General features: G+C 43.9%; 1 protein-coding gene across 11 annotated transcripts in view; it reads left to right on the forward strand.

Annotated features, from left to right (window-relative positions):
- MAP7D2 (MAP7 domain containing 2) overlaps positions 1 to 22962 on the forward strand; it is a 111961-nt gene that overhangs the window by 48067 nt on the left and 40932 nt on the right. For 4 of the 11 annotated variants that reach the window (XM_012433863.3, XM_012433899.3, XM_012433872.3 and 1 more), the window contains exons 2-6: positions 8888 to 8965; positions 10117 to 10280; positions 17035 to 17146; positions 17996 to 18094; positions 20577 to 20687. In XM_012433863.3, coding sequence (XP_012289286.1) covers positions 8888 to 8965; positions 10117 to 10280; positions 17035 to 17146; positions 17996 to 18094; positions 20577 to 20687 — 564 coding nt within the window. Of the gene's footprint in view, positions 1 to 8887; positions 8966 to 10116; positions 10281 to 17034; positions 17147 to 17995; positions 18095 to 20576; positions 20688 to 22588; positions 22709 to 22962 lie in introns of all 11 variants that reach the window. The other 7 variants (XM_012433923.3, XM_012433911.3, XM_012433928.3 and 4 more) reach the window with 4 other exon arrangements.

Genomic DNA, 22962 nt, shown 5'->3' on the forward strand with positions numbered 1-22962 from the left:
ATTAGATCACTCATTGTTAGAGTGTGGTCCCTAAACTAGCAGCATCAGCATCACCTGGGAATTTATTAGAAATACAAATTCTCAGGCCCCATCCCAGACCTACTAACTCAGAAATTCTGAGGTTAGAGCCCAAGCATTCAGTTTTTAATAAGCCCTCTAATGGATTCTGTTGCACACTAAAGCTTGAGAATCACTGGATTAGAAGAACCCCCCTTATTAAGCTGTTGCAATAAATGGCATCTTCCTGAGAGACAAATTTAAGTTGAAACCACCTGATTCTGCTCTTGTCAGAGAAAGAATATGGAATAAATGGCCACTGATAGGTTTTTGTAACCATATAATTCCTCTAAGGTTAGTTTCTGTGTAGGCATTTGTTTCCAGAATAAATATCCCAAATAAATACCAGAACTTCGGGTAATAGCCAAAGAAATAGAATTCAGTAGTCAAAAGGTATTAAAAGCAGTTTATACATTTACTGGAGACTAGAAAAGTGTGAAAAGATGAATTCATAATGTGCAGCTTTTTGCCTAGTCCTCTGGCCCCCAGCATTATTTGTGTGCATACACACTGACACTTCCACACACTGTATCTTCCAGGAGTCACACAAAACCCTTCCCTCACTCAATTCCTAGCCAGAACTCTCCCCAGAAGCAGCCGAACATGGCTCATGACTTCCTAGTCCTTCATCTCTTTTTCACTTCCTTCTCTTTTTTATTGCCGCCATCCTCCCCCCCATGCAGCATTTTCCCCCTCTTTCCAGTGTCGATTAATGAAAAGTGATTCACTTCTCACAGTTCTGGATCTCTATCCACATACATTCTCCATCTGTATAATGAAAGCCCAAGAACTGATCCATATTGGATGGGTAGAATGGAGAAAGCCAATAACATAAAGACAGAGTTATCTTCCTTGTGGAGGGAGAGGTGGAGCAGTCTCATCTCTGGTTGAATAGGGCCTCAGAGCTCTTTCGCCTGAAATTTCATGATTTGGGATTTTGAAAGTGCCAATTATACATTAAATTGACTAAAATGCAATAAAAAAAAAAAAAAAAAAGAAAAAAAAAAAAGATTTTCTTTTTTGCACATTGTATGCTGGTATGATTAAGCCTTCATTTTAACACTGTTTTGTTTTTTTGTTTGTTGTTTTTTTTTTTTGAGATGGAGTCTCACTCTGTCACCCAGACTGAACTGCAGTGGTGAGATCTTGGCTCACTGCAACCTCCACTTCCCAGGTTCAAGTGATTCTCCTGCCTCAGCCTCCCGAGTAGCAGGGACTACAGGCACATGCCACCATGCCTGGCTAATTTTTTGTATTTTTTGAAGAGATGCAGTTTCACCGTGTTGGCCAGACTGGTCTGGAACTCTTGACTTCAGGTGATCCTCCTACCTCATCTTTCCAAAGTACTGGGATTACAGGAGTGAGCCACTGCACTCGGCCTCATTTTAACACTGTTAAGGGTTGATTTGTTGATGTTCTTAGAGTGCCTTTAATGGTTATGAATTTCATTTTGAAGAAAAATTAAGTTGCTAGGCAATTTTGCTGTTGGTTTTCAAAAGTCCATTTCATTAAAGCAGTCATCCTGAGGTATGGAGGAAATTGAGATTTAGCCCTACACTGAAAGAAATGTAAATGGAAGGTTTAGTGACCTTATAGGATTGCAATTGGTTTTGAGTTTTTAAATGAAAAATATGAGGCAGGAGTATATGATGCTTTCTGAAAAAAAACAATATACCCTCATGCAATGATGAAAAAGGTTCTAGATTCTGTCAGTTAATTTTCAGTTTCCACTTGCAAGATTGAAAAGTTCAACTGGATTTCAGACTTTATTATTTTCTAGCATATTTTTGCATACATCATTACCTTTGCCTGGAATTTCCAACTCCTGCCTTTCACTGATCTGAATCTGACCGAACCTCCCCTCTCCCAGGAGAGTAGCAGAGTCCAGAAGAAATCACACTGGATTAAAAGTCAGAGAGATAATTAGACTCCTACCACTTAATAGGACATTGGGTGAGTTACTTGACGTTTTGAAGTCTCCAATTCTTTAATCTAGAAAATAACCCCCCTAAACATAATGGCCAGTAACATTTAATGAGCATTTATTATATGGGAAGTTCTTCCCACACATTTCTTTTTTTTTTTTATAGAGACGGGGTTTCACCATGTTGGCCAGGCTGGTCTCAAACTCCTGACCTCAGGTGATCCGCCCGCCTCAGCCTCCCAAAGTGCTGGGATTACAGGCGTGAGCCACCGTGCCCAGCCTCATCCCACACATTTCATGTAACCATCACAGCAGCAGTTCATCACAACGTATTTATCATTTATTGGCAGTTTTTTTCATCTCCTTTAAAAAATAAACACTCATTTTTTTCCAACTTGCCAACATTTATTTTTGCTCCTCAGTTTTACAAACTATAATTAATAACAAAGCTGTTGGGATTGTGTGACAAATACACTTTATAGAAATATGTATACTACTTAGGAAAACAGTGCCTGTGTGTCCACAGAGCAGAGGATGCCTGACAACCCCTTGAAGGTATCAGGGATGGCTCCCTAGAGGAGGTGAGGACCCTTCATTGTATTTCCTATTGGATGAGCTCTTGTGTTCCTCCTTGCCTTTTTTCTGGACATTGCAGTAAATGTGAGTGTAATTGGAAAGGTTATTTTAAAATTCACTTAATGCGATTAATTTTTCAAAGTCAAACACAACTGGCTTCCCTTTGAAACTTTGTATTTTGATAATAGTTCTTACCAGTACCATGAATAATTGACTAGTATCAGGTCATTAATATTCTAGTAGGAGAGTACTTCAAGCTAATAAAATTTATTTTAAAATTAGTTTTTAAAAATGTGTTCCTGCAGCTCAAGGATAATAGGATCTCAGTCAAGTATGAGATTTTATGCTTTTCTGTTAATGTAAAGTAGTTGTTTGGCTGCTCAGTATCCCTGTTTTATTCCAATTTTTCTGTAGGAATTAATTGCCCAGGAAAAGGCCTCTGTTTCAGAGTTGCAAGTTTACCTGAATGCTGTTGCCTTGGGAAGCATTATTACATCAACAGTGGGGAAGGGGTGGCTCTGACATGGGTGCTCCTTGTCCTTCTCCTGGGTAGGGTACCTCTGAGAGTATCCCCTTTAGGTTCTTCCCAGGGCTTCACATTTGGGCCAGGTTTTTAAAAAAAATAATTGAACTTTTCTGTTTTGGGGTCATTGTCAATCCATATGCAGTTGTAAGAAATATTACAGGCTGGGTGCAGAGGTTCATGCCTATAATCCCAATGTTTTGGGAGACTGAGGCAGGAGGATTGCTTGAGGCCAGGAGTTCAAGATCAGCCTGGGCAACATAGTGAGACTGCATCTCAATCAATCAATCAATCAGTCAATAAGAAAAAAATAACCGAGGGTAGGTAACATAGTGAAACTGCATCTCTATAAATAAATAAATAAGAAAAAAATAGCCAAGGCCAGGCACGGTAGCTCATGCCTGTAATCCCAGCACTTTGGGAGGCTGAGGTGGGCGAATCATGAGGTCAGGAATTTGAGACCGGCCTGATCAACATGGTGAAATCCCGTCTCTACTAAAAATACAAAAGTTAGCCAGGCACGGTGGCGCACGCCTGTAGTCCCAGCTACTCAGGAGGCTGAGGCAGGAGAATCACTTGAACCCGGGAAGCGGAGGTTGCAGTGAGCCAAGATTGCTCCAGTGTACTCCAGCCTGAGTGACAGAGCGAGACTCCATCTCAAAAAGAAAAAGAAAAAAAAAATAGCCAAGCGTGGTGGCACACGCCTGTAGTCCCAGCTACTTGGGAGGCTGAGGTGAGAGGATCACTTGGACCCAGGAGTTCGAGGCTGCAGTGAGCTGATTGTGCCACTAAACTCCAGCCTGGGTGACCTAGTAAAACCCCATCTCAAAGAAAAAAAAAATTACAGAGAGAGCCCATGTACCCTTTACCGGGTTTCCCCCAATGGTAATATCTTACATAACTGTAGAACAGCATCACAACCAAGATGTTACCACTGATACAATCAAGGTAGAGTATATTTCATGATGCCTTTTACAGACATCCACTTCCCTCCCACCCCTACCCTCTCAACCACTGGCAAGCATGCAGGCATGAATCTGTTCTCTGTCAATTCTCATGGAGTTTAAAGGTAAAATTGGGTCCCTGGTTTTAAAAAAGCAAGAGACGGCCATAGACTGTGGCTCATGCCTGTAATCTCAGCACTGTAGGAGGCTGAGGCAGGAGGATTGCTTTAGCCTGGGAGTTCCAACATCGGCCTGGACAACATAGGGAAACCTTGTCTCTACTGAAAAATTTAAAAATTAGCCAGGCATTGTGGCACATACCTGTGGTCCCAGCTACATGGGAGGCTGAGGTGGGAGGATCAGTTGAGCCCAGGAGTTGGAGGCTGCAGTGAGCCATGATTATGCTATTGCACTTCAGTTTGGGCAACAGAGTGAGATCCTGTCTCAAAAAAATAAAAAAGAGATGATAAATGTACACAAATAGGGTACATGGACAAGGGATTGATTGGGTAGGAAAGCTAGACATTTTAGGATTTCAGGCCATACATAAAGACTTCCTTTTGGAGCTGAATTCAGCACTGTATTAGTTAGTTTTCATGCTGCTGATAAAGACATATTTGAGACTGGGAGGAAAAGGAGGTTTCATTGGACTTACAGTTCGATATGGCTGAGGAGGCCTCAGAATCATGGCGGGAGGCGAAAGGCATTTCTTACATGGTGGTGGCATGAGAAAATGAGGAAGATGCAAAAGTGAAAACCCCTAATAAAACCATCAGATCTCATGAGACTTATTCACTACCATGAGAACAGTGTGGGGGAAGCCGCCCCATGATTCAAATTATCTCCCACCAGGTCCCTCCCACAACACCTGGGAATTATGGGGGTACAAGTTAAGATAGATTTGGGTGGGACCCAGAGCCAAGCCATATCAAGCATTACTTCTTGGATACACTGTGTCTTAAGAGGGCGTCTCCTGGTGTTAGTGTTCACAGTAATCTACCTCAGTTCCTCTGGTTTAAATCTGGCTGTATTTCAGTAGTAACTGATTTGTTAGAGGCCATGGTTTGTGCTCCAGCCCTCCTTACCTCAGAATGAGCAAAAGGGCTTTTCGACAGCCTTTGGGAGAGACATCTAGAGTCAGAAGGTGGAAGCTGGAGATGAGTTATTTGGCTCCTCTTTGAATGGATATTCTCAAAATGTTTGCTCAACAATTAAGCAGACGAAGCAGATGCTGTGTGGAAGAAGCCTTACTCATCCAGTAAAGCTCAATCCTGACTGAACTCAGACCTCCTTATCCACGTTTCCCAGAGCAGCTAAATGTGCAGAGAGAGAATCATAGGAGGGCGCTGTCAGGCTTCTCACTGCAGGGTGGTAACCGCCAGCCACATGTAGCTACTAAGTGGCTGAAGTGTGTCCAGTGAGACTAAAGAACTGAATGAACTGTAACTGTACTAAATTTTGATATGAAATTTAAATAGCCATGTATAGCTTATGGTTGCCAAATAGACAACACAGAGATTCCACATCACCCATGTTGGGCGGTTTGAGTCACTCCACCCCTTTCAGTGGGGCAAAGCTGAATTTAAAAAAGGAAGAGACAGCTTTGCATTGTGACATGAGCAACGAGAGGCCTACAGCTGCCCCCAGGGTCCTCTGTAACCCCTTCCCCACCCAGCATCAGCACTAAAACATTGCTGAGCAAACATTTTCAAACCACTAGTGTGAGGAGGAAGCTGCTAATTAGCCTGCCTGTACAGTGGCCACATCTGTGCCCAGCTAGGCCAGCGCTTGGCTCACGGTACTGCTTACTTTATACTTCTCTAATGAGTCACACTCAACTTCTCTTTAGATTTGCAGGCTCATTCTTGGGGCCAGGTTAGGATTTGTTCCCTGTATGTATCACTGGGTCACAGCACTAAGATCAAGGTGTTACATTCTTCCTGTGCTGGGGAAGCAGCACAGAAAAGCGGGAACTAAGAATGTGGGCCCTTTCAGCCAGATGTGAGAGATTAGGGAAAATATATATTTTTAATGTTTTTTAAAGTGGGTCCTGAAGTCAGGTTCTTGCATTGGAATCTAGCTGCAAGTGATTCTGATTCTATACCTGTAAGATGGATTGTTACAGTGCCTCTGTCATCATAGAGGGGTTGGGCTGAGAAAATCTCAGCAGTGTACTTTGTCCTTGGTAACTGCTCAATTATTACTGCTTATGATGATGATGCTGGCGATGATGACTGTGAGCATGTAATAAAGAATTTCTGGGGTCGGGCGCGGTGGCTCACACCTATAATCCCAGCACTTTGGAAGGCCGAGGTGGGTGGATCACGAGGTCAAGAGATCGAGACCATCCTGGTCAACAAGGTGAAACCCCGTCTCTACTAAAAATACAAAAATTAGCTGGGCATGGTGGTGCGTGCCTGTAATCCCAGCTACTCGGGAGGCTGAGGCAGGAGAATTGCCTGAACCCAGGAGGCGGAGGTTGCGGTGAGCCGAGATCGCGCCATTGCACTCCAGTCTGGGTAACAACAGCGAAACTCCGCCTCAAAAAAAAAAAAAAGAATTTCTGGAAGATGATTGGAAGATGTGACTCTCATATGTGTCCATGAGAGGGCAACCTAAAATCATGCATGTCTGTGGAACTAGCAGCCTCTGTAAAGCCTCAAGGTAATGTGGGCAGTTTCAAGTGTGTTTGGCCCTTTTTCTTCTGTTTTTCTTTTTTCCCTGTGTTTGAAGAGCACTTTCAGCCATTTTCAGGCTTAACTTAGATATGGAACAGGCCCATGAACACCTAAAGGGCAGCGTGGGCAGTACAGAGCTAGGTTTAGGCCCTGCCTGGGTGGGTGAGCTTGTGTAGGTGCCGATGGGAGCATCTGTCCAGGCATCCTAGGCTTTTCTTTGTAGCTTTTCACACAGAACTAATTCTTATTAATCAGACTCTTGAGGTAGAGACTAGAACTTGACTGTGTTTAGAGAAAAGAGAAACCTGATTTTCTATGCCTGTTCCCCTTTCACTAACTTCACACCTGCCTCTGAGCCATGTGTGCACACCTTGGGGCCACTATGTAAGGAACAGTGGCCGGAGCTGTACAAACCTAGAGTTCCATCAGCCACACATGGCTCTGGAACACACCAGGGGAGACTGAGTTACAGAGAGAGAGAGAGAGAGAGCTCTACGGGAAAGCAGAATCAGAGTCCTCAAACCATATGGGAGCACAGAGCATCACAGGGCTGGGAGACCAAGGGGGTCTTGAAGATGGACAGGGTTTAAACAAGTGGAGCAGGGTAGAATAAGGGAGGCATGAGCCAGGAGGTGCATGGGAGAAAGGGCAGTGCAGAGGTCAACTTGGGAAAAGAGTTTGGAGTCAGATTGGGGAGTGGCTGGAATGAGCTGAGGAGTTGGCCTTTAAATCCTTGATGACGTTTATATTGTTGATAGTGTCATAATGATTAAGAGATGACTAAAAACAAAATTGGGTTTTTCTAGCATTTATCTCATTTTAATATCCCTGATGTATAATCTAGGCTGAAAAACCAAATGTATGGGAGGAATCCTCACAATCCAGTGTTTGTCACGCCATTCCCCTTCCTCATTCCCACTCCCTACACTGTGGGCCAGGCCTTCAGGCCTCTCTCCTGGACAGCAGCAGGAACTTCCCTGGAAGAAGCACAGGTTGCTGTGGCAGCAAGGCACACTATGATGCCAGCTTGTGATGCTCTCAGAGAGGAAGGCACAGATGCTGGGGAAGTGAACCTGGTTATATTAACATTAAAGCTGATTTCTCCAGAATGGTGTGCTTAAATATTATGTAGATAATACTCAGGAACATAGTGCAGTAAATTATTTCTAATCCTAACATGACCATGAAGATCCATTTAACCTTTGATTTAGAAAGCCTTTAGGGTCCTGCAGGACTTGGTTGGAGATGAAAAGCTCTGGGGATATTTCCCAGACAGTTTTGGGGAAGTTGTCATTTGTTCCATCTTATTTGTTGTAAATATTTGGATGATTCTAAGATACTAAGATTGACATTGACACAAACTTGGCAGAACCAAAATTGAACTTGAATGTTGTCTTTCATATGTTGGCTCCTTTCAGAAAGTAGGCCGGGCGTGGTGGCTCACGCCTGTAATCCCAGCACTTTGGGAGGCCAAGGTGGGCAGATCACCTGAGTTCAGGAGTTTGAGACCAGCCTGGCCAACATGGCAAAACCCCATCTCTACTAAAAACAATACAAAAATTAGCCAGGTGTGGTGGCCCACACCTGTAGTCCCAGCTATACGGGAGGCTGAGGCAGGAAAATCACTTGAACCTGGGAGCAGAGGTTGCAGTGAGCTGAGGTCACGCCACTGCATTCCAGCCTGGGCAACAGAACGTGACCCCGTCTCAGAAAAAAAAAAAAAAAAAGTAAAATGTTCAGCATCTGTGTAATGAGCAATATTCAAAATTTTGTCCATTTTTATGCTTCTCCCCTCCCCCAGGTGGTCCTGCTTCAGGCCTGGGAGCCTGACTAGACTAAGCCTAGTGGGCTTCTCTGCACACTGCCAGGCCCCTCTGTCACTTACTGTACTTTCTGACCCCTTTTCTGCCTGGGGGCAAAGGATTAGGGAAGGGGCTTTGTCCTCTGGGGCTGATGTTGGCACAGCTACAGGATAGCTTGGCAGGTGAATGTGAAAGTGGTAGCTGCTGCCCCTCGGCTGTGTGTGTCATGGAGAGTGACAGATTGGACCTCCTTTGGTTGAAGCAATGGGGATGGATGATATGTGCATGCACTTAGACTCGGGTGCGTGCCCAGTTGCCCCAGGTACTCAGCAGATAGGGAAAGAGTGAAGAACAGAAACATCATCTTGTTTTCTCCTTTGTAGGCATGGAGGGATTTTTGAAATCCGATGAGAGGCAGAGATTGGCTAAAGAAAGACGGGAAGAAAGAGAAAAATGTCTGGGTAAGTTATGCACTTTGGCTGTTTTGGTCCAAGGGAGTGGAGATATGGTGGTGTCTTTTCTGAAGATTCTTACAAATATGTGAATGAATGGGAAGAGAACTAGGACAATTGCTGGATGAACATGAAGAGTCAGGGGTCAACCTACACTGTAAATGGCATGTTCATAAATAGGTAATTCTCAGAACACTTCACTCGGCAAACATTGAACCTCTGCTGTGTTCTAGGCACTGCTAGGGGCTGCAGATATGACATTGAAGAAAGAGAAACAGTTGCTGCCCCTGACCTAAGGAAGTCCTGACACCTTCCAGTGTCCACTGTGTATACTCCCTCAGGTTCTCTCTTGGGAATCTAAAAGGGCCATCCTCAGGAAAACTGAGAAAATCAGCACCTGAGCCATTTTATATTTTAGGACAGGGAGCCCTGGTTGAGAAGGGCTGTTTCGCCTGTTGCAGGCTGTAGACAGATTAGTACAGAGTGTTCTGCACAGGATGCTGAGGGAGATAGTGTTTCCCCATTGCATTGAGACAAATGAGGAGCTTTCAGGTTCTTCTCTCCTTGACTGCCTCCTGCTGGTCGGTACAAGCATTGTCTCCCCTAGGGAACTCTTCCCTGCCTTGGCTAGGTAGAATTAAGGGCTCCTTACGAAATGTCTTGAGGGTAAGGCAAATTTTATTCATGTGTTTTACTCTCTGACCTAGCTCAGTATCTGATGCATGGTGCACACACAGTTAACCTGCTTTCAAATGAATATACCCTTATAAGCATCATTGCTTAACCTAGCATACGGTTTAGCCATTGTGCACAAGTTTGACTTAATGACGGCAGTCATAGTCATAGATCCCATGTATGGAGGCACTTACTGTGTACTTCATGGGCATCATCTTGTTTGATCTTCACAACACTGTGATGTGGCAAACATGACTGTCCCCACATTGTAAAGGAGGGAACCAAGGCAGAGATGAACTAGTTAACATGCTCAGGGTTATCCAGCTAGTGGCGGAGGTACCAGAACCCTTTGTCTCAATCATTGCATCCTAGGATCCCACCAGGCTCTTTTTAGGTCTCTGCTCTAGCTTCTGTGTTTTTGGTCTTAATCCATACTGCATGGGGTGCTCTGGTAATGACACCTCTCTTCTACTTTCCTTCCCCAGCTGCTCGAGAACAACAAATCCTGGAGAAACAGAAAAGAGCCAAGCTTCAGTACGAAAAGCAAATTGAGGAGCGATGGCGAAAACTGGAAGAGCAGCGGCAGCGGGAGGATCAAAAGAGGGCTGCTGTGGAAGAGAAAAGGAAACAGAAGCTCCGGGAGGAGGAGGTAAGGCCCAGGAGCACCACCTACCACCTTCCAGCCCCCTCAGCAGGGTGCTCAGAGTGCCTGGACATCCTGCCAGCTCTGAGGTACGAGAGAGACCTGCCATGCACCTTTTCCTTGGTGTGGCTCCCATGACTTCTTTCAGCAGCATGACATGAAACAGTGGAAGCAGCACCAACATAGAACCACAGAGACTTGTCCATTCTACTCAGGTATTAATTTGATGTGTGATCTTGGACAAACTGGTTGGCCTCTCACTTCTCTGTGAAGTCAGAGGGTTGGATTTGGCAGTCTCCAATGCCTCTTCTACTCACAACCTTTTCTGACTCTTAATTAAGATTCAAAGGGTCCCAGGGTGGTCTAGTAGATAGGGGGAAAAAAGACTCAGAGGCAATTGTGGATAGGAACTGGGTGATGTGAATCTGAGGGTTAATGCCTCCAGAGCAGACACAAGGCCACAACAAGAGCTGTGAGGTTGAGAACAGTGTGATCCTGTCAGTTGCTACTGGCAAATTAGTCTACCCTCAAATACCAAGATGCTAGTGTATTTAAACTTTAATGTAGTTCTTTCCTTTAATTGCCCTTTCTTTCCAGTTACCTTTTTAAAAAGAAATGGCATGTGATTACCCCTACAGAGTCCTTTATTACTAAATTTTGAAAATATATTTAGAAAGCATATTCAGATTATAGATTTTCTTAACAATTATATTTTAAGGCTATAATAAAAACCTTAGGTCAGTTGATAATTTTTTATTCATAAGGTATAATGATTCATCTTTTAGTGTGAACGATATAGAGGTTTGTTAATCTCCAACACTATAGGATATAAAGATATTTGTATGAATTCAGTGTTTTTTAAAATCTCTGAACAGTTGTTTATCACTATATGTATTTACCCCTTCCTTTTTTTTTTCAAAGAACACACACACAGTTAGAGCCATCTTTGCCCAAGAAGCACCCTTTTATGATTTGTTTTCTCCTCTTAGAAAATGAGGTCTAAGCCGGTGTTTTAGCCATGGTCTACTGTTGCTGGCTGCAGTCTGATTGCTGTGCCTTCATCTGCTCCCAGTTCAAATGCCAACTCTACCACTGAGCAGCTAGTAGCCAGGGGCAAGTCACATACCCCTCTAACTCTGTCTCCTTAGCCCAAAATAGAGGTAGTTACGGGAATTAAAAGAGGCGACTTCTGTAAAAGTGCCCAGCAAAGCACCTAGCACAGAGTAATCATTCGGGAATGTTACATTCTGTTCAGTTACTTCAGCCAAGCTTGGCTAAAGCAAGGTCAAGAGGGTGCTGCCCACAAAAGCTTATGAAACAGTCAGTAGATGGGAAAAAGCCACAGTATAATAGGCTGTTTTGGTAACTTCAGACAGATTTCTTCTTTGCTAACTTGTGTATTTGTCAAGTCACTGGGCTTGCCCATTTTCTTCCCATCCTCCATTCCTTAATGACTTAGAGCTTGTCCTCTACCACCATGATCTCCCCATTTTGAAAGCTTGTCACTGCTGCTTCCAGGAAGGGACACTGTGAAGTCACATAAGACACTTCCCATGCACTGACATACACAGTGTCACTAGGGGCTGCTTTTGAGGCAATTTCTGTTTATAATTTTTCTCTACAGAACGTTAGTGCTGGAGGCATGTTAAATTAAGTAGTCCAACTCCCACTTCTTGTAGGTGAGAGAGTGTTATGCCATATGTTGGTCCTGATGCAGCTGAATCTTTTGTGGTTTCCCTTCTGGGTAATTTTCTATTTGTGTGCTTCCTTGCACCCCTGATGTGGTGGGGGGAGGCAGGAGGCTGCCCAACTGACCCTTGTCAGCCCAAGCTGAGCTTGGTTCCCTCTTCTCCCTGGCATAGCAGGGCAGGGCTGAGGGCTGGGCCTCCTGTGGTTGTGTAGCAACCCAAGAAAACAGAAGCCTCCCTCTGCCACCTGCTCCTGCCCTCAGGGCCCCAGGGGACCCAGGTGTAGCTTAGGGACTTGCCACACACAGGCTGTCTTGTTAGCTACCTCGGTGTCGGTGCTCTGCTGGTACAGAGGCCTGTTTGGCATTCTCGGGGGTGACATTTAGGGAAAAGGGATAGGCCTGCATTACAGAAGACCCTCTTCAAAGGAAGCCCTCTGCACTGGCCCCCATGGTTTGAGGGGAGCTTTGGGAGGATTGCAGCCTGCTTGGTGCCTGGCTGTGGACGTTCTCCATTCTCTTCTCAGTGTCAGATTGAAGCCTTTTTTCTCATATTCTGTCTCTGTCAGCCAGAGAAAAGCCTCTGTAGGAAGATCATTCATCCTATGCAGGCCATTTTACTCCTCTAGCCTGTTGGAAAGTGTTTGTGTTGCCTACCAGATTCTTCCTCTCTGGGTCTGATACTTAGGAGCTCACGAGAGGCCTGTTGACCCCACCTCAGCCCTGCCCTGGCTCTGTATCCCTGTGGTTGCCGTGATGTCACTCTTGATAACCCCTCATGTCTGTGCCAGGGCACAAGTGGGTGCCACCAATGGCCGGACTCTCAGAGGTGTCAAGAGTTGGCAGGGGTATAAGCTAGTCAGGCCTGTCCCAGGGAGGGGGTGGGGGTGGTTCTGCTATCCACTTGACACCCTGACCCTAAACTCATTCTCTTGTAGGAGGCCACCTACTCCTTAAGGTGGGTTCTTACAACCTTCACGTGCCACACAGCTCCCAGGAACTGAGCTACTAGAACAAGTTCCTGTCACCTGAGTTAAGGCTGACAACACAGTATGCCCACCCATTCTCTACTCAGTGGAGTATAGCTTCCTGACCAGTGACCCTGGAAAATGGGATTTGGAAAAGCCAACTCCATGTTCCTCCTTATGTTAAACAGATAAGGGAAAGCCCCCCGCCCCGCTTTTTTTTTAATTTGAGACAGGGTCTTGCTCTGTCACCCAGGCTGGAGTGCAGTGGTGCAATCTCAGCTCACTATAACCTCTCCCACCCAGGCTCAAGCAATCTTCCTACCTCAGCCTTCAGGCGCATGCCATAACACCCAGCTATTTCTTTGTACTTTTAGTAGAAACAGGATTTCGCCATGTTGCCCAGGCTGGTCTCAAATTCCTGAACTCAGGCAATCTACCTGACTCAGCCTCCTAGAGTGCTGGGATTACAGGCATGACCCACACCTCTTTCAAAGAATAGCTTCATCTCTTTAAGTCATTTGGATACATCAAACCTTCTACTTTTACTGCTTGATATCTAACAAAACCCACAGGACTGGATATAAAAAAAAAAATTCTGAACTCACCTAAATAAAAACTTCACTCAACTGAGAACTGGCTGCTCACAGAAGGCATTGTCTGGCAAGGTGCCACGCTGCCATGTGGCCTCCTGGCCAGATGTGGACATCTGTCTGTAGAGAGAAAAGACCTTCTCCCCCCCTCCCCCACACACATCTCTGTTGAGGACCATTGGGGGTGTGTCCCTGCAGTGTCATCCCCAGAACACATGTAATGGGCTGGGCATGGTGGCTCACGCCTGTAATCCCAGCACTTTGGGAGGCCGAGGCAGGTGGATCACCTGAGGTCAGGAGTTTGAGACCAGCCTGGCCAACATGGTGAAACCCTGTCTCTACTAGAAATACAAAAATTAGCCAGGTGTGGTGGCGTACACCTGTAATCCCAGCAACTTGGGAGGCTAAGGTGAGAGAATTGCTTGAACCCAGGAGGTAAAGATTGCAGTAAGCCGAGATCACACCACTACACTCCAGCCTGGATGACAAAGCGAGACTCCATATCAAAAAAAAAAGAAAGAAAAAAGAACACATATAATGGCAGTTGAAGAGGCACAGCCATCCCCTACCACCCATTCCTTCCAGAGACTGCTGTCTGAGTAACAGTGTCTGGAATGTGCCCTGCTGGCAACCTTTAATACTGCTCAGCCAGTTCAGCAGAGTCACCTTGGTCGTGATTCTCCAAATTCATCCAGACAGATCTAGAGCCAGAGCTCAAGGTGTCAAGTGTGAGGCCTCCTCTTTCCTTTCTTCCTTCCTTCCACTAGGCCGTACCTAATAGAAGAGATTCTAGTGACAAGGATTTGCCTTGCCCTTTCCCTATCCTCTGTAGACCATCGGATGATACTCAGGAAAGCCAGAACTTGGCAGGAATTGCAGTATGCAGTTCTGATACTTATTAGTACTGTTTTTCTAATGTGATGGAACTTTCTCATGCTCACTTTCTCAAGCTCAGCCTCTCCTCTAAGCAGTGGTTCTCACTTGGGGGCGTCCCATGACCAGCAGCACCTGAGAACTTGTTAGAAATGCACATTCTCAGCAGGCTCCACCCCAGACCTATTGACTCAGAAACTCTGGGGTTAAACCCCAGGGCTTTAACAAGCCCTCCAGGGGATTCTCCTGCTGAGCTCTCAGATTTGAGAACTATTGCTGTAAATGGTCCTGATAAGAATCTTCCTCTTTAAATTCAGATTCACTTAGCTTTGGTTAAGGACTTACTGCATACTTGTCGTTATTCCCAGACTTAGGGTGATCTGGGGATGTAGGTAGGCTTATCCCCATTTTATAGGCAAGGAAACTGAAGCCCGGAACTGAAATGATTAGCTCAAGGTCACAGGGATAAAAAGTGCCAGGCAGAGGTGGGATTTGAATTCTTTTGATTTTGTCATTTGAAGGAACAGAAAGGTACACACAAACACGAAGCAATACTGACCTGTACAGGACTAACCTTAATAAGACTTGTGCATTGGACAAGTTTTGTTTTCCACATGTGTGAATTACCCCATTCTGACTTTTTGGGGTTCCATAAATCCTCTTCTCTTAGAGCTTGGTTGTCATCTGTTTCTCATCATCTCTCCAAAAGTGGGTGATACAAAGTGAGTGTGTCTTTCTCTCAGGGACGGCTGTGTTTTCATCAGCCTCCTCAAGGTCTGAAGGAATTAATCTCCAGTGGTGGGACTTGGAGCAGCTCAGTGGACTGGGGATGGATGACAGGGGTAGTTTTCTAGAGGCCACTGAAAAGTCCAGGGGTAGGTTTGGCTTTCAGTGAGCATTCATTCCCTTACAGGGGTACCCCCCAGATAGCTGATCAGTGGTCAGGCCGGCTCAGTGAAGCTCACTGTTTTTTGTTCTCATTGGTCCCCTAGTAGAGAAGGGACCACCTTGTGAGGTCCTTCTGGCATGCAGGAAGTCTACTGTAACCCACCCAATACTAAATTCACTCTGGGATGAAAGGCTTGAACACTTCAGTTATGTCATTGGTTAAATACCTTATGTTAAAACCATATAATGAAATGACCATTCAACCTCAATCTCAAGTGGCTGTACTTCAGACATCACATGGCAGAGAAGTTCTCTTCCCTCCAAGCCCTATCTTTTATCAGGCAGACTGCCAGAGTTGGCCATCATTTAATGGGCCAGGGTCGTGAGGACTGGACTCTGCCAGGGCATGCACACTCATGATTGTACAGTCTCAGGCCAAAAACAAGAACACAGTTAATAGCTAATGCAAATATAAGACTTACAGGAGGTAAAAATCCCCCTTTCTGCTCACAGGTCCCTGGAGAGGCAGTCTCTTAGCAAAGTGCTATTCAGAGAAAAATTATGCAGAGGAGGCTGAGATGTGGAGAAGCCAGATCCGCATCTCATCCCTCTGGTGTAGACAGAAGAGATAAATCTAGATACCTATTAAGTGACCTTTATATGTGTCTAGTAAGTGTGACAAAGAGCCTTTTCCTGGTCTTTTAAGTCATGGTTATTCAGTTGATGCTGTCCTAAATTAATTTTGCTTGTATGTGTTTTTTAAGCTATGAGACAATTGTATCTTTTTGTTTTGGAGTCAGGCTACGATTAGCCCAGTTCCTAGAGCACCTCAGAGTTGGGTTTTATGAGGGCTAAAGGGTTTCATTATAATTGCTAGCTCAGGCCTTCTCCAGGGGAGATAGGGAGAGGAGTTGGTATTTGCAGTGTCATGGAGGTGGTGGGGAGTGCAGAATCAGAGCACCTTCACTGCAGCACCAAGGACGACTTTATGAAAGTAACAATTTGGGTAATACAGGAGAGTGTTTTTGACAAATACTGTTAGGAGAGAAGCCGAAGTTTAATGGTTGTTTTTCTCTGATTAAAAATTATTGGGTTCTGCCTCCCTGCCCCCTCCGCCTACATAACTCTGGGAATGCATGGATGCTTTATTTTGTGGCCAGAAGGTTCTATACTCTTGCCTCTTTAAAAATTTGAAATATGCAATATTATCCCCAGATTACTATATAGCAGAAAAGTGTCACACTATATAAAACGATTGGTTCCCTGTTAAGAAGTTCTAAGATGAAAATACAGCTTTGCAAAATAGCTCTCAGTGTCATGTATCACCCCCAAACTCAAATTATATTTGCAGTAAATTTTCTCAAAGCAAAATGTTTTATGCTTTTAACTAGAAAGGATGCTATTGGTTCTGGAGAATTCCAGCTCTCCTTCTGGATAGGGCAAAATGGCTTGAGATAGGCCTCAAGGAGTTAATGCTTATTGGGCATTATTCCTAGGGCAGCTTCTCCCCAGGGAGGGGAGGGGACAGGACGAGCAGTGCTGGGGTTGAGAACCAGTGCTAGCCTAGCCGCATTGTTTACTCTCCACCTACTCAGAACACACTGGTGTGGCAGAGACAGCACATATGCCTGGGTTTTGGATGCTGAGCACAGAAAGCCGCATTTGGTGACTCACACCGTGCTCTGAGGCAGCAGGCAGTGTGGTGGGGCTGAGTAGTTAATCTTGTTAACGCTTGCCTTACATGAACTGTGTAGGAACGGCTGGAGGCGATGATGCGCAGGTCCCTGGAGCGCTCACAGCAGCTAGAGCTAAAGAAGAAGTATTCGTGGGGAGCATCACTGCCCATGGGACCCGGAGGACGTGATGGTGAGTATAGGGCTGCCCCTGTATTTCAGGTCCCAGGTGGGAAATCATGGAGCGGGCAGGGGATCATGGGCACCGCTGGGTGCCTCCAGGATCTGGGGGATGCTTTGCACAGCTTTTCCGAGACACCACTTTCAGATGTGATGTTTAAAACTGCCGAGATTCCTATGCATGCATTTGTTACGAAGCGGATCTATGCATTCTTCTTGAAAGCAAATGGCAGTTGACACAAAAACTGGGCTTTGAGGGAGAGCAAAAGGAAAGACTTTGAACACATAGCCCAGTGAGCCGGGCCCAGCTGGCAAGCCCAGGGGTGGTCTGACTTCAGGGGAGGGAAACGGCAGCTCCAGTCACTGCTCGAGATGCGATCAGGAAAAGCAGAGTGGCAGTTACCCTCCAAAAAGGGCTGGACTTTCTCCTGCCTCATTTAAAATTTTTGTTGCTTTTTCTGATTTATTTCAAGGTGACTTATTTATTTTGTTACCAGTTCATACTCATCTTTAAATTTTCAAATGTGTAATTTTATGTATGGATTGTTACTAGTCTCTGGATGGCTTTTTCTTCTTTTTCAGTGTCTCACTACATTTCAGCAATCTTAACATTCTATTACGCAGGAGGTGTGTACTAGCTCTATGTGGGAGCAAATGGATTTGAGTTTATAGGCTACTTCTTGACTTTGCTGTATTGTGCTTTTAATCTTTGGGCAGTAAATAAACTTTATTTTTTCTTTTTTGAAAAGTCAACAACCTGATTCAATTACTTTTTCTAATTTCCTAATTAGAAACTAAGAAGCAACAAGAAATTGGGACTTTTTTCTTTTACCTCTCTTTGCTCTGATTTTTTGCTGTGTAGGTGAATCAGAAAATACCCCACCCCCTCCTCTAGGTTTAGCAGCCAGCACCCTCCCTCCGGATGCAGGGACCACTGCCGCAGCTGCCGAGTCCACCAACGGTATATCTGAGCATCACTGTGCCATAGCATTTTGTGATAACTGTTCTCCTCCATCACCATTTCTGTGTCAAACACTTTTACAATTGATTTCTTAGTCTGGCCTGTTACAACTTTTCTTTCTAGCTACGTGAGTGACATGCCCATATTTCTTTATTCCTCTGTCATTGTAGAGCAGTGCATGCCTTACATCTTAGTGCCCTGGAGACATTTCATCCTCAGCTCACTAATGTCTGCCTTGAAAATCTTGTCAGTGTTTGATTTTTGCACATTCAGGTTTTTAACAATCTCATTCATCATCTGTTGTCGACATTAAGTAGCAGGGCATTCTGATTACTTCTGGTTACCAAACCTGTAATCACCCAGAGTTCTGAATGGAAAACTTGGTTTTGGTGTTAAAGTGGTAGATTCCTGGAGAGGTGTTTGAGAGGGAGTGGTAGGGAGTTTATCAGTGCTAATACTGGGAATCCAAATAATTAGATAACTTGGCTTTGTGCTTAATTTTATCTGTCTAATAGGCTCTCTGTTTCGTATACAGGCCTGGGAAACTCCTATGGTCTAGATCAAGAACAGAACTAGCAAAACTTTGTTCCCATTTAATAATGGCTTTAGAAATTCATTCCATCTTCAACTGGCAAAAAAAAAAAAAATATGTAAAAGGGATGCAGTATTTACCAGCAATGCAGAAGGTCATATTAGCAATAGGAATCAATACCCTTGGTTCCTGACATTCCTTTGACAATGAATAATCCTTGCCGGTAGTGCTTCGTAATAGTAATTTTGCTGCACAGGCAGAGTTACCTCTAGTGTGGGCACTGACCTTCCCTCTAAGAAAGGTACAGGGAGGCCGGGCATGGTGGCTCATGCCTGTGATCCAAGCACTTTGGGAGGCCAAGGCAAGTGAATCATTTGATGTCAGTTGATGTCAGTAGTTTGAGACAAGCCTGGCCAACGTAGTGAAACCCTGCCTCTACTAAAAATACAAAAATTAGCCAGATGTGGTGGTGGGTGCCTGTAGCCCTAGCTACTCAGGAGCCTGAGGCAGGAGAATCGCTTGAACCTGGAAGGCAGTGGTTGCAGTGAGCCAAGATTATGCCACTGCATTCCAGCCTGGGCAACATAGTGAGACTCCATCTCAAAAAAAAAAAAAAAAAGGTGGGGGGGAAAGAAAGGTGCAGAGAGAGTGGAGTAATCACCTACTGGGAATCAGCACCCAGGGCCTGGGCCAGGGTGAAATGGGTACAGTACTTGACTAGAGCATACATTTTAAGGAAATACCAAAAATCTCAGTAATCAAGATCAAATAATATCTCAATGTGGTATTTTTAAAAATCAAAATGAATGCAAAATAATCCATAATAAACAAAACAGCACATTTCTAAAGACCAGGGCTGAGCCATATCAGAACCTGAAACAAAAAGGAAAATGTGCACTCCTATATACATGGTTTTTTGTAATTTCTAATGTTTAATTTTGTCAAAACATTAAAGTAGCTTAAAATATGGAAAAATTAAAAAGTAGGAGTATTAAAACTCACAACATCATTTCAATTTTAAATATTTTATTTCTACCCAAACCAAATTTATTATACTTTTACTTCAGCTTAAGTTAAAAATTATTTAAGATTGTCATTTGGTCAGCAGCAATTATAGAACATGGCAGTTCTCTCGTGAAAAGATGAGCAGAGGAGTAGATTTTGGAAATATTATTGATGAGTTTGCTTTTTCTACAACCAAGAGCACACATTTTTCCTTTGGCCTCAGGCTCCAACATAGCTTGGCAGGGCACTGTCAGTATCTCTGTTTGCTGTGATGGTTAAGTTTAGAGACCAGTCTGAAATAATGACTGGAACATAAGAACAGCAAACTCAGGGTCTCCTGTTAAAATCCTAACCTCAAAAAGTTAAAGCATTTGCGAAAGGACCATTTTGATCTGTCTCTACTAAGTAAGAGAAAGAAAACCAACTACTAACGAGGCTGTTCTGCATTTAAATACAACTCCGAGAGGGCAGATTTCATTTCTCTCCAACCTGAGCTACAGATAGTCTTCAGAAAAGAATTGGTTTCAGCAAGCAGTGACAGTCAGACCATAGGACGTCTTCCAGTGGTGATTTGTCTTTGGGTCCAGGTTGGTTTTGTTTTCCTGTGATGTAAGCATACACAGAAAGCTCTAGACAAAAGAAAATGATTTGTTGGTGGGATTAACATGGCTTTAGTTGAACAGTTGAGCGAGGTTGAACGTTTGAAATTGAAGATGACAACAGAGTGAAGAAATTGCAGAGATATTGCTGCAGACCAAGGGCTGCTGTAGCCTGGGCATTTCCAGATTAGGATAATGAGATGCCAGGATGATGAAAGCAGAGCATACTGTGCCACAGCATTTAGGAGGTGTGTGGATGAGGACAGGAAGGACACTTTGGGATATGTGTTTCTCGGTTCTACAGTAGTGTGATGAATACCAATGTCTTTAATGCATTTCTCTGCAGCATGTGACAAACTTTCAACATCAACTATGAATTTGCCAAAGCCGACGGAGCCTCCCATGAGTAAACGCCTGTCTTCGTCCACTGTGGCAATATCCCATTCCCCAGACCGAGGCAAGTGAACGTGTAGACTTGGTCTCTCCAGTTCGTTTATTTTCTGGTATGAGCATCTTAACATTGGTCTTTGTGAGAGCCTCCTCTTGAGCCTTCTGCAGATACCATCATTGTCCTAGTCTTGTGGTCTGAATGTGGGAGTCCTAGGGCCTTGTCAGTGAGACTTTGGAACATGGCATGGCTCTTTAGAGCCAGGTCGTTGTTAAATAGAGGCAGGAATTAATACAATCTCCCAGTCTGAAAGAGACTGTTCTGCTTTCTACATTGCATGTAGGAGTTATCCTCCTCAGGAATTAATTAGCCAGTGGGCAGATGTGACCATTAAAGTAATTGCCTGGTCAATGATGGAATATAGTTGATTAGCCAGAAAGAGCAGAATTGATAAGTTATAGTTACATGGGAGGCTTAGATATGTGAAAAGTGGGGCTCTGCAGTCATTTGTGGTTTATAGGCCTGCCCATTTTGTAGATGAAAAGAGAAGCACAGAACTAATGAGGCCTCCAAAAGAGGAAAAGGATGGGCACTCTGTTTTGAGTTGGGAGATAATATGTATAGGACGTGTGCCAGTTCCAGAACCTGAGTAGATTTAACATGGTCTGCATCCTCACAGAGGCTCAGATAAGTCACTGAAAGTCTGAGTTTATACCTTTCAGAGCATACAGGTTAAGGAAGTGAGGAAAGCTCTCCATGCACTAAATGTCTATTTTAAAGCAACACTGAAGAAGTGTCAGGTGTCAGTGGAGTGTTTAGCACAAGTTATCACCAAGGGCAGAGCAGGAGGCTAGTTGTAACTTGGCAGAGGCTGGTGTGCCTTCCTGGTTGTTTCCACTGACATTGACCTTGTACCTCTATCCCAGAGGCGTGTTATGTGTGTCAAAGACCCTATAAAGTTCATAACGCTACTGATCTGTGATGCAGTTCGTGGTAAGCACCAGGAACCTGGAAGTGATGAAGAGCTGAATACAGAGTGAGAGAAAAATTAATTCATTGCCATATATAGTACATTCAAAAATGATCTAAATATTTTGGTCATTGACTTCTAGATTATGAATACTACTGTCTTTCATTAAAGCTGATAATTAGTTGACTGTATTTTTGTGCCTCTCACCTAATTTTTGCCCTTATTGACATGGAAAAGGTATGAAAATATGTATTTTTATACTATTATAGGATGACATTTCATTTAAAAATCAGTGTGTTATGAAATCTTTCTTAGCAGAGGACCTAAAACAAGTGTTTTATAGGCATAATTTTTTTTCAATGTTAGATCTACTTGGAGTAAAGGATTTTTCTTTTTTTGAGACAGGCTTTCTGTTGCCCAGGCTAGAGTGCAGTGGTACAGTCTTGGCTCACTTGGAATCTCTGCCTCCCAGGCTCAAGCCCTCCTCTCACCTCAGCCTTGAGTAGCTAGAACTACAGGCACACGCCACCATGCCTAGCTAATTTTTTTCTATTTTTTGTAGAGATGAGATTTTGCCATGTTGCCTGGGCTGGTCTCAAACTCTTGAGTTCAAATGACCCAACTGCCTTGGCCTCCCAAAGTGCTGGGATTACAAGCATGAGCCACCATGCATGGCCATAAATGATTTCTTGAGTCCATATTACATCTAGGAGGTCGGTTAATTCTGAGTGATACAGGTCACTGTACCGCAGTAGCATATTGAATGGATTCTGGTACCTCGTGACAATTAATGCACTCTCCCAAACTCTAAAGGACACATTAGTTGTTTTCTTTTACTACGATGAACTCCAAATCTATCCTTTGTTCAAATATTTTTATTTTCCACGTTTGTTCTGCCACCCAAAAGTTAATTTGCACCATGCATTGTGTTGTTTAAATGTTTTGTTTTGTTTTGTTTTAGTTTTGCTTTTTTTAATTTTCATTTGATTCCATCCTTCAGCTCATCACATGTACCTTAGTGAAATGGAAGCCATTCTTTTGCGACTGTTGACACCTACACAGTCTTCTTTAGCGAGAAACAGAACTTCATTCAGGCTCTCTGGGCAGGCCAGTAACTCAGGTAAAAGAGGCTAAGCTGGTAACACCAAGGAAAATGCCCAAAGAGGTGTTGGTCAGCCTAGGATTTACTCCTGAATTTTTGGATTTTGCTTCCTGTTTGCTGGTGTTGTGAAATGTCTTCATTGGTTAATAACATCTTCTATAATTGTTTTGCTGTTTTATGTTTCTTTTAAGTGTCACAGAGGTGAGTAAATTATTTTATGAGTGAGAGCATGTATTTTAGGGGAAGAAAACTCCACTTGATGAACGCTGGAG

The sequence above is a fragment of the Aotus nancymaae genome, unplaced genomic scaffold (assembly GCF_030222135.1).
Source record: "Aotus nancymaae isolate 86718 unplaced genomic scaffold, 86718_ANA_hifiasm-v0.15.2.pri h1tg000058l, whole genome shotgun sequence".
In the NCBI taxonomy this organism is placed as follows: domain Eukaryota; kingdom Metazoa; phylum Chordata; class Mammalia; order Primates; family Aotidae; genus Aotus; species Aotus nancymaae.